The sequence below is a fragment of the Hemiscyllium ocellatum genome, chromosome 2 (assembly GCF_020745735.1).
Source record: "Hemiscyllium ocellatum isolate sHemOce1 chromosome 2, sHemOce1.pat.X.cur, whole genome shotgun sequence".
Classification (NCBI taxonomy): domain Eukaryota; kingdom Metazoa; phylum Chordata; class Chondrichthyes; order Orectolobiformes; family Hemiscylliidae; genus Hemiscyllium; species Hemiscyllium ocellatum.
Window position 1 is genome coordinate 10,454,235 of NC_083402.1, and position 12,750 is coordinate 10,466,984.

The 12,750-nt window shown below is 39.7% G+C and overlaps 1 protein-coding gene across 1 annotated transcript in view; it reads right to left on the reverse strand.

Annotated features, from left to right (window-relative positions):
* The window catches only part of zfyve28 (zinc finger, FYVE domain containing 28), a 220,930-nt gene that overhangs the window by 26,083 nt on the left and 182,097 nt on the right, over nt 1-12,750 (reverse strand). Inside the window, exon 9 of the mRNA XM_060842758.1 lies at nt 6,734-6,838. Coding sequence (XP_060698741.1) covers nt 6,734-6,838 — 105 coding nt within the window. The remainder of the gene's footprint in view (nt 1-6,733; nt 6,839-12,750) is intronic.

The following is a 12,750-nucleotide window of genomic DNA, read 5'->3' on the forward strand; positions in this document are numbered from 1 at the left end:
CCCTTGTTCCAGAAGGGCAGCAGAGAAGACCCAGGTAATTATAGACCAGTGAGCCATACTTCTATTGTAGGAAAGGTTCTGGAAAGAATTATAAGAGATAAGATCTATAATCATCTAGCAATCAACAATTCGATTTCAGATAGTCAACATGATTTCATCAAGGGCAGGTCGTGTCTTACAAAACTCATTGAGTTTTTTGAGAAGGTGACCAAGCACGTAGATGAGGGTAGGGCAGTTGACATGGTATACATGGACTTCAGTATAGCCTTTGATAAGATTCCACATGGTAGGCTGTTAGTGAAAATGCAGAGGCATGGAATTGAGGGTGATTTAGCAGTTTGGATTAGAAACTGGCAGCAGTGAGTGGTGGTTGATGGAAGATATTCAGTCTGGAGTCCAGTTACTAGTGGTGTGGCACAAGGATCTGTTTTGGGAGCACTGCTGTTTGTCATTTTTATAAATGACTTAGACGTAGGCACAGCTGGATGGATTAGTAAATTTGCAGACGACACTAAAGTCGGTGGAGTTGTCAACAGTTTGGAAGAATGTTACAGGTTGCAGAGGGACTTGGATAAACTGCAGAATTGGGCTGAGAGGTGGCAAATGGAGTTCAATGCAGCTAAATGTGAGGTGATGCACTTTTGGAAGAATAACAGGAAGGCAGAGTACTGGGTCAATGGAAAGAGTCTTGGTAGTGTGGATGTGCAGAGGGATCTTGGAGTCCATGTACATAGATCCCTGAAAGTTGCCACCCAGGTGGATATCGAGCATAAGCCCTGATGAAGGGCTTATGCTCGAAACGTCGAATTCTCTATTCCTGAGATGCTGCCTAACCTGCTGTGCTTTGACCAGCAACACATTTGCAGCTGTGATCTCCAGCATCTGCAGACCTCATTTTTTACCCAGGTGGATAGTACTATTAAGGCGGCATATGGTGTGTTAGGTTTCATTGGTAGAGGGATTGAGTTCCGGAACCACACTATCATGCTGCAACGATACAAAATGCTGCTGTGGCTACATTTGGAATATTGTGTACAGTTCTGGTCACCACATTACAGGAAGGATGTGGAATCATTAGAAAAGGTGCAGAGGAGATTTACCAGGATGTTGCCTGGTCTGGAGGGAAGGTCTTACGAGGAAAGGCTGAGACACTTGGGAGTGTTCTCATTGGAGAGAAGGCGGCTAAGGGGGGGATTTGATAGATATACAAGATGATCAGAGGATTAGATAGGGTAGACAGTGCAAGACTTTTTCCTAGGATGCTGACGTCAGCTTGTACGAGAGGGTATAACTACAAATTGAGGGGTGATAGATTTAAGACAGATGTCAGAGACAGGTTCTTTACGCAGAGAGTGGTAAGGGAGTGGAATGCCCTACCTGCTAAATGTAGTCAATTCAGCCACATTAGGGAGGTTTAAACAATCCTTCGATAAGCACATGGATGATTTTAGGATAGTGTAGGGGGACGAGCTGAGAATAGTTCACAGGTCGGTGCAACATCGAGGGCCGAAGGGCCTGTCCTGCTCTTGTATTGTTCTATGTTCTATATGTCAATTACATCGCCTCTCATGTTTCTAACCTTCTAACTAGTGAGAACAGGGTTAAACTGCTCATTCTTTCTTCATAAGACTTAATCTGGTGAACCTTCTCTGAACTGCTTCCAATGTCATTTATCTATTTTCCTTATGTGTCAGTCTGATTATATGTGCACATGCATGCACAGGCACAAAGGGGAGGATTTTAAAAAAGGATTAGAGTTCTTGTTCATAGCTCCATATGCCAATAATTTCCACAAGTCTGTCTGTAGCTTTAGTCTAATCACAAATAATGATTTTTTTTAAAGTACAGAAACCTGGTCCATGACTTCAATCAATCTTGGTTTGAAAGGTATACACTGCATACCTTTAAAAAAAAAAATTAACATTTGGTAAGACTTCAGGGATAGCAGGGTTTAACTTAAAACTCTCTGACCCAGTGGGTCGTAATGTAGTACAGAAGACCCTGAGTGGACATGATAGGGCAGATCCAGCAGGAACATTCACCTAATGGGGGAAGACAAGAACTGGACAGTACATATTAAGAAAGTAACAAAAATAAGGGACACTTGTTTCTCTTGGAAGGTGATTAGTGTGAGGAGTTCTCATCCCCAGAAAGTTGTGGATTGTTTGACAATTGAATTGATTCAAGGTAAAGTTAAATAGAGCTTTGAGAGACAGGGGAGCCCAGAATTATGGAGAACAGACAAGAATGTGGAGTTGAAACTACAACCGGATCAGATGTTATCCGGTTGAATGGTAAAACAAGACAGAGTGATCTTTTCCTAAATCTAATTTTATTAACAATGTACATTGACTTAATCAAAGAGTTCTGTATTTTTTACACTTCTTCATTAGTCAGTTAAAATATTTGGGCAGCCAAATTAAATATTGTATATTTGATATCAATCATTTTGCAGACATGTGTAAATGGGCAAATGACACATTACAGTACAATGGCAACTGACCCCTTCACCCCATTTTCTCTGGTCACTATAATAGGAATCTAATGCCCAAAGTGCTTTATCAAGATGGTTACATTTATGGATCACATTCATTAAACTAATGGAAGAATTCATTTGGAAGGTGATACACCAGTATTGCATGAAAGGTTTCATCTTTAGCTTGCTGTTTTACTTTTACACCAGATAGCTGCCACAAATTCAATACCATTGAAATCACGTTTGCTCTGACTGGTATTAAATCTTTTTGACTCTCATTACAACAATCCAGTCAAGAACTACGTTAACTAAATTCCAAATCACTGGAAGTTTTAAAAATTTAATGTATTATGACAAGTGGCTAAGTGTACAAAAATAGCCTAGAGACTTAGAAAATTATAATACAACAAATTGCAAGTAAATTTATTCTGCAGATTGGACACATTTCAATGAATGAAAATTAAATGTTTGGTTGCAGAAGGAAATAATTAATGAAAGCTCAGTGTGACAGAATTCTGAGTTGGCAATATAGTGAAAATTGGCTGAATATACTGTTCCAAAAAATTGCAGATGTGCATATTTATTTTAAAACTGCACAGGGTTTTGTAATTAAACGGTGCATAGGTTTAGACAAAAATTATAATATACAATTGGGGAAGATCCAGAAGTAAAAGCAACAAAAACAGAATGATGGAGAAACTCACCAAGTCTGACAGCATCTGTGGAGAGAGAAGGTGTTATCATTTTGCGTACAGTATGACTCTTCTACATAACAGAAAGAGATTGGAGTATGCATTTGTGACAGAAGAGGTGTGTGCATGCCTGCATGTGTGTCTAAGACAATAGACAGCGTAGCAACCCACTGCAAAACACATAGGGGCTGTTAATGGCAGTGAGGAGAAACAAGATGTAAAATAGATGTAAATTAAGGTGTGAAAGAAGAGAATGAGTTCTTTTAAGTGTTATAACTGTGACTGTTTTTTAAATGTTATAACTGTGACTGCTTCTTTCACTTCATTCCACAGACAAACCACCCTCTGTGTAAAAAAACATTGCCCCTCTAGTCCCTTTCAAATCTTTCTCGTCTCAACTCAAAAATATGCCTCTCCGACATTTTAACTCACCCACTCTAGGGAAAAGATCTTTTGCTATTCACCTTATCTATGGCCCTCATGATTTTATGAATGTCCATAAGGTCAGCCCTCAACTTCCCATGTTCCAGTGAAAAACTCCCAGCCTTTTCTTACAGCTCAAACCATCCAGTCCAGAAGGTAGTGCCTCAGACTAAGAGCAGATAAGAAGCCATTGCCTGACTTATTAAATGAACTGTAAAATTTAACACTCCCCCAGTTTTCATCAGATAACAATAGTCAGAAAAAAACATGAAAAATTATTCATCAACTTGCAGTGGTCTATATTCCTTAGAGAGCACTGTTTGTAGGATTGGGGAAAATTAATTGCTTTCCCTGCCAAAGTTAATATAATGAAATAATTGCTGAAAACTTACTGTCAAGACAAATGGGAAGAAGAAAAAAGATTACACTAGGAACTCCAGATCAGCTGGCAATATTAATTTGAGGGATCAAGTAAGGGGACAGAATATCTATTTAGGCACAAAGTTAGTTTTCCCACAGATTAAAACTTCCTTTGTGTGATTCAGTGCTAGTTAATTTTGATTCTTCCATGTATGGATCTTTCCCATTGCCTTCACCACTTAACATCATGCCTTAGGATCTTTTGGATAATCTGTGCTGATTCCGAGACAACTTGTAAAAGGAATTATCGGTAGTTATATGCTATATACCATGAACTGGGAACCAAACTAAAAATTAATTTGTAGGGCCCTTGAATTATTCACCAAGTCTGAGCCTTACTCTTAACACTAAACACTGGAGCCCCCCAGGGGTGCGTACTCAGCCCTCTACTGTACTCGCTGTATACCCATGACTGCATCGCCAAATACCATTCTAATGCCATTTACAAGTTCGCTGATGACACCACCATAGTCAGTGGAATCACAGATGGTGATGAAACAGACTACAGATGGGAGGTGGAAGACCTGTAAAATGGTGCACTGAGAACAACCTAGCTCTCAATGCTGGCAAAACCAAGGAATTCATTATTGACTTTCGGTGGAATGCTACTCATGCTCCCCTACATGTTAACAGCACAAAGGTGGAAAGAGTGGAGTGTGTCAAGCTCCTGGGAATGGTCATCCACAACAAGCTTTCTTGGACTCTTCATGTGGACACACTGGTTACAAAGACCCAGCAACGTCTCTTCTTCCTCAGGCAGCTGAGAAAGTTTTGCATGACGGCAAAAGTCCTTGCCAATTTTTATAGGTGTGCCATCGAGAGCATTCTGTCTGGATGTATCACTACCTGGTATAGCAACTGTACCATTCAAGATCAGAGACGGTTACAGAGAGTGGTGAACTCGGCCCTGACAATCATAAAGGCCAACCGCCCAACAACAAATTCATCTACCAGGCCCGCTGTCAAGGAAAGGCTGCCAGCATTCTCAAAGATCCATCCCACCCTGGCAATGCTTTTCTACAAACCCTACCACTGGGGAGAAGATACAGAAGCCTGAACATATGCACCAGCCGGTTTTGAAACAGTTTCTATCCTACTGTTGTTAGAATACTGAATGGACTCTAAAACTCCTAACATTTGCCAGTACTTGGGTTTTTGTTCTTGCCGCTGTTTACCTATTATTTACTTATCTATGCTATTTAACTCTATGCTATCTGCCTGTATTGCTCACAAGACAAAAGCTTTTCACTGTGCCTCGGTACACGTGACAGTAAATTCAATTCAAGTGATTGGCACAGCTGCCATAACACTGCCATATAATAATACAAGTATAAGGAGGCCAGGTGCAAATAGCAGAATGAGCTTGCAAAACTTCAAGCATCCCACCACCAACCTCAATGAATCACACCTGTGGCAGTAACATGCAGATCTCGAACTGCAGGGTTTAGTTACCCACTACTCCAGGTGGAATAACATCTTCACTCAGATTAGGCACTTAAAGAAGCAGTTAAATCACTTCATTGGAGACAGAAGGATCAACAACTCTATATCTAAAGTTACATTGAAATATGGAGCATTTAATAATAATATCAAAACCCAAGCATAGAAATAATGATCCAAAATCTTACCAAGATTGGGTAAAAAATTCAATGGTTAGAAGAAAAAGAATGCATAAAATCATTTCTGGGAATTGCCATGATATTAATTCTTTGATATCTAGTGTCAAGAAAACAGAAAAAACTGACAAAGGCAAAAAAAATCATAGTTTTAATCAATGGTCTTAGTTGGCATCAGATTCACAGCAAATCAATTATGTTCACTCAATTCCAAAGAAAAGTGAAACTGAAATGAATAAATCATTTTCCCCTTTCCTGATTGATTAGTCTATTTTATGCACTGTAGATAGAAAAATCCAAAATGCATGATCAGACAAAACTTAAAGAATGTACGCTTATCGGAAGTATTATCATCTCAAAGTAGGTTTAAGTGCAAAAAACTTTGTATAGTCAACGCAAAAATAATTCTAGCAGAGTAAGCAATCTTACTGAACAATGCCAAAAAGTATTTCTGAAGCTCAATAGTGCCATTTAAATAAAATTAGGAAATATTCTAGTCAAAGCAAAGTACTGCAGCTTTTGGAATTCTGAAATGAAAATAAATTAGTGGAAAACTTCAGCAAGTCTGACAGGATCTATGAGGAGAGAAAATGCCAGATCTACTGAGTTTCTCCAGCACTTTGTTTTTAATACAGGAAATGCTCTTTGTTGCCATTGTCTCTCATTTTATGGAAGATCATGGAAGAGGTGGCAGGTTCCATCTGGGGAAATACGGTGAATTTCAGAATTAAAATTGATTTTTGACTATACTCAATACAAAACAAAATTTAAAAAGGACGGCACGAACAATGTAACAGATAAATTGAACAAAATAATATAATAATATTAATAGTTTGTCTTAAAGAAAGAAAACCAGCCCAAATTTGATTAAAGACTTAGAGGTAATTGTGAAACTGCAAACTGGTATCAATTACACATATTACAGACGTAAACGCATGCATGAAAATACTGAATCAAGAAGGATTCCAATGGAAGAAATATACAGATCAATGTGCAAGCCCAAATGTACCGAAGATTTTTCTAGTAGTATCTAATTAAGACGAGAAGGCAAATATACAGATTTCAACCTACTTATAGCCACATAGATTTTTCGCAAATTTTATTACCTCGGAGTATACGTGCTGGAAAGACTACAAGTTGTGACAGAAACACTTTCACAATCACTGCTGGATACGGAGCTGATGGGTGAATCTGGGATGGGATCTTGAGAACTGGAATCACATTAATGAAAACACAAGTAGTAAATTTAGGGAGCAACATTTTAAAACCTCAGCAAGACCTGAACTAAAAAACTAACACATGCATTGTGCAAGCAACACATTTAAAAAATCTCAAGTTAAGAAATAAAATAGAACCTCAAACTATAAGATGAACAGTACAAGTGCAAAGAAGGACAATTTCACTGGTCTGCTGCAGTGGGAGTAAATGGTACAAAATCTATTTTCCAGAAGGCAAGTAGTAGAAAACCATTAACTCTATAATGGAGGGACTGTGCCCCAAATTAGAAGTCTATGAGCACAACAAAAAGTTCTTAAAGTTTTCTTGCCTCCTTTGTGTAGGGTAGAGCATTTCACTAAGTAAGCTTTCCTCAAGTATCCATAATTGCACATGACACCTACTGAAGAAACATTATGGTTAAAAAATCATATCTTTTTGCAAGCCAAAAGTGGGAGTTTATAAACAATGGTAAAAGTCAAACAAAAACATCTTGGCAAGGAAATGCTGTTTCCATCAAATCTTTCCCATGTCATGGCAATCAGAAATGCACGTTTGAACATTTTCTCCATCCATTCCTGCAGCCGCCCACACCCCGCCCCCCCCACCCCACCCCACCCCCTCCCAAACCCGCAATGAACATGCAATCTCCTGGATTAACAAAGGAGAAGTACTCTGGGGAGAAAAAAGATCCACTCTGAGCCCCTCCGTGCTCAAAACAACATTTATCTCACAAATGGTAATGCATTCACATATTTAGTGCATACAAAGCAAATAATTCATCACTAGTCCCCCTCTGAAATCGCACTGACATGTGAAATCATGTTAATTATTAATTCAATTCCAAAGCCCCACTGACAATTTATCCAAACCAGGGAATAACCCTTAGATACGTTCAGTCTGCAAAAACTAAAATCGCATCATTATGCAATAAATGACTCACTGGAAGAGCCCGAGAATGCAGATGTTTCGATACCATATCAGATATTCACAGCTTCCCAACGGGTCCATAGCACATCACTGATTTGGTTCACCATACAGCAGGAAAATCAGTTTTTTCGAAGGGATGTGGCAAGATAATTGGCAAAAGTCACAGAGGTGAGGAGAACTACTTAAATACAGTAAATTGCTGGGCTTTGCAATGCACTGCCTGAAATAGTAACAAACCAGGTTCAATAGTAACTTTCAAAAAGGAATTACATAAATATTTGAAAGCGTAAAATTGACTGCCCTGCACTGTTACATTCTCAACTTATAAAAATAAAATAAAATTCAATGATAACAGAAAGTTTAATATTGGCATTAAATCTTACTCAGAACTTCAAAGACTGGCTATTCTGGTGTGCAGTTCAGTAACATGAAGAGCGTCAACCATTTCTCTCTCCATGGATTCTGTGTTTCCAGTATTTTCTGTTTTCATTTTAAATTCTCAGCAAGCATGTGATCTAATCTAATTCTAGGCTATTGCAACATATCTCCTGGCAAGTAGTTACGAGTTGCAATTGGTAGATGTCTGGAATTACTCAGCAGTAAGGCAAATATAGGGATAACAGAGCTAGACGTCACAGGTCTATGACTGCACTGTGGAGTGCTGCTTGGGTAAATGAGTGCATTCTGGAGTTGGGTGAAAACAGGGCGTTAGGTGGGACAGGGAGCAGGTAAGGCTCAAAGACTGAGTGTGGTGCTCCTTTTAGTCCAGGGAGTCCAGAAAGAGAGAGTCTCACCCGAAGCAGCCAATTAGTTAAACGATATCTGCAAAATAAATTCTTACAGTAGAATATATTAGCTTAAATAAAGATGAGGATAATAGAAGTGTTTGAAACGAGGAAGGTCCTAGTTTAATTAAGTTTTCTGGAAAGGGGAATAGATAGCTTAATTTAGAGAGAGAAGTTAGACCTGAAGTGTGCTCCTCTTGTGCAATGTGGGAAATCAAGCATGTTTCCATTGAGTTTGACGACTATGTGTACAAGAACGGTGTCCAGCTGTAGCTGTGGCTCACTGCTTTTAGGAGCTGGAGCTGCAGGTGGACTCACTGTGGAGCATGTGTGATGCTGAGAATGCTGTGGATAGCACATTTAGCAAGGTGGTTACACTGCAAGTGAGGATTACACAGACAGAAAGGGAATAGTGAACATCAGATAAAGTAAAACACTTAGGAAGGAAAGGCAAGAGTCCCCTGTGGTCAGCCTCCTCTCAAACAGGCATATCATTTGGATAAGATTTCAGGTGATGGCCTCTCAGGGTAAAGCAGTATCAGCCAGGTTTATTGAAAATATGGTTCCGTTGTTTAAAAGGTACAAAAGAAATGCCCAAGAATTGTAGGCCAGTTAGTCTCACTTCAACGTGGGTTAGAATCAATCCTGAGTGAGTGGAACAACTGTTACTTAGAAAGGCATGGGTTAGTCAGCATGGCTTTGTTGAACATAAGAAAAATAAGAAATTGGAGGAGTAGACCATCCGACCCATCTAGCCTACTCCTCCATTTAATAAGATCATGGCTATCCTTTCGTGGATTCAGCTCCACTTACCTGCCTAGTTACAATCACCCTTAATTCCTTTTCTGTTCAAAAATCCATCTATCTTTGCCTTTAAAAACATTCAACAAGCCTCAACTGCTTCACTGGGCAGGGAGTTCCACAGATTCACAATTCTTTGGGTGTAGAAATTCTTCCTCAACTTAGTCCTGAAGCTGGCTCCCCCTTATTTTAGGGCTTTGCCCCCTAGTCCTAGTTTTACCTGCTGTGGATAACTCTCTGCTTCTATCTTGCAATTTCAAATAAACTTGTTGGACTATGACCTGGTGTCATTTCATTTTTGACCCTGTTCAGCCCAGTCCAACTATATCATCTCCACATCGCTTCTATCTTATCTATTCCCTTCAAGATTATATATGCTTCTATGAGATTCTCCCATCATTCTTAGAAATTCCAATGAGGATCACCCAAATCTACTCAATCTCTCCTTAAACCAATTGTCTCAATTCTGGAATCAACATAATGAACCTCCTCTGTACCACCTCCAATGCAAGTATCTGCCTTCTCAAGTAGGGAGACTGAGTGCACGCAATACTCCAGGCGTGGCTTCACCGACACCCTGTGCAGTTGCAAAATCATGTCAGTTTTAAAAAATTCCATCCCTCTAAGCAATGAAGGGCAATATGCCATTTACCTTCTTAATTACCTGCTGCATCTACAAACCAACTTTGTGATTCATGTACAATCACTCTCGGGTCCCTCTGCCCATCAGCATGCTGTAATTGTTCAACATTTAATAGCCCATTTTGCTGTTATTCCTAACAGAGTGGATGACCTCACATCTATTGTACTTCATGCACCAGACCCTCACTCACTCGCTCACCCTATCTACATTCCTCTGTGGACTTGCAGTGTCCTCTAAACACTTTGCTCTATCATTCAACTTGGTGTCATCTGCAAACATTGACACACTACAGTTGGTCCCCAACTCCAAATCATCAATGTAAATTGTAAATAATTGCAGTCCAAACACAGATTTCTGAGGCACCTCACTCGCTACTGATCCCCAACCAGAAAAACACTGATTTACCCTCAATCTTTGCTTTCTGTTTGGTTAACCAATCTTCTATCCATGTTAATAAATTACCCGTGATACTGTGCACCATGACCTTACACAGAGGCCTTTTGTGTAGCACCTGTCGAATGCCTTCTGGAAATTGACATACACCAACCACCGGTTCCCCGTTGTCCACTGCACTCCATATCCTCAAAGAATTTCAGTAAGTTAGGCAAACATGACTTTCATGAACCCATGCTGCATCTACCCCATCAGACAATTTCTACCCAAATGTCTCGCTGTTTCTTCCTCAAATGATAAATTCAAGCATTTTCCCCACTACAAATGTGAAGCTAATGGGTCTATAGTTACCTGCTTTTAGTTTACCTCCTCTTTTAAACAGTGACATCACATTTGCTATTTTCTAATCTGTCAGAACTACCCGAGTCCACTGAAGTTTGGTACATTACCACGAGAGCTAGGGAAGGGTCATGCCTTCCTAATCTGATTGAATTCTCTGAGGAAGTGACAAGGAGGATTGATGAGGGCATTGCAGTAGATGTTGTTGACATGAATTGAATAAGGTATTTGAGGAGGTTCCACATGACAGACTGGTCAAGAAAAAAGCCCATGGGATTCAGGAGAGACAGGAAACAGTGTAACAGACGATGGCTGCCCTTGTGAATGGAAAGCTATTTCAATTGGTGTTCTACAGGGCTGGGTGTTGGGCCCCCTGATATTTGTTTTGTACATTAATGATTTGAACTTGAACGTGGGGGGTGGGGGGGGGATCCAATTGGGAACTTTGCAGATGACAAAAATTAGCCCTACAGTGCATAGTGTACAAAATAGCTGTTGGCTCAAAAATGGTAGAGATGGGTTGGTAGAGTGGGCAAAGTGACAGATGGAGTTCAACTCTGAGGTGATGCATTTGGGAGGAAGTAACAAAACAAGAGAGTCCTCAATGAATGACAGAACACTAGAAAGTTCAGAAGAGCAAAGGGATCTTGGGATGCTGTCCACACATCCTTGAATAGCAGCAGAATAAGTTAATTGGTTAGTAAAGGCAGCATACAGCACACTTGCCTTCATCAGTCAAGGCACAAATTCTCAGAGCTGGAAGGTTGTGTGTGGCTTACAAAATTGCAACCGTAGGAAGGATGTGATTGCACTGAAGGAGGTTCAGAGGAGATTCATTAGGTGTTGCCTGCGATGAAGCACTTTAGCCGTAAAGAGAGGTTAGATAAGCTCAGATTGTTTTCTTTAGAGCAGAGAAGGTTGACACAGACTTGACTGAGATACAAGACTATGAGGGGCATGGACGGGTTAGATAGAAAACTGTTGTTTCCCTTAGTTAAGGGTATATTGCAAGGGGGCATAATTTTATGGTGAAAGGGAGAGAGAGAATTTGGAGAAATACTTTTTCACCCAGACTATGATGGATATCTGAAATGCACTGCCGTTATGTTACAATCATACAACTACTACAATAAGCATTATGGGGGGTACAGTTTGCAGACTACATTATCCTTTGTAACACATAACTGGATATATGCTGATTGAGATTTTTTGTGGCACTCCAGCATTAATGATTTATTTGCAACTACACTTGTTGAGAGTTATCCACCCTGAGGCATAACAGGAAAATAAATTTCACTGCTCCTATATGATCGGATTACTATATTGTACAAGTTATTTATTAGTGAATATGCATTGTTTCCATCCACTCTATCACAAACTTATTAAATGAGTCACATTAGTTGCTAATTGACCTCCTTACAACATAATTTGCATATAAAGGCAAATCTAAAGTTGCAAACACCATGCAATTTCACATTAAATAAACCACCTATTGAGACAGTGCTCATGACAACAACTCTAGGCGGCAGAAAGGAGAAGGCAATTCAGAGATTCAGTATAATCTTGAAGGTCAATTTAAAAAGACAGGAAACCTCTGATATGCAGCAAACCTGATTGTGAAGTTACCCATACAAAGTGTGAAGTGTCAAGGTTTCATAGATAGACAATTTTGATTATTATTTTGAATACACAAGAAACAGCCCCTCAATTCTGCTCTACCATTCAGTTAGATCATGGCTAACTCTCCATTTCAATGTCAGAACGTCCTATCTGCTTATCCCTTGAGGTCATTAGTTCTCAGAAATGTATTGATCTCGGTCTTAAGTTCACAGCCCACTGGGGTAGGCAATTCTAAAGACTCAGATCATAAGTTTGCTCGCTGAGCTGGTAGGTTTGTTCTCAGACATTTTCAACCTCGGAGAAAGAACAGGAAATGGTATCTCCCACCGCAACAGACCAAGACACACAAACAGAAAGCAGGACAGAACAGCAGTGCTTCGCCAGAGGCTTAGTGATG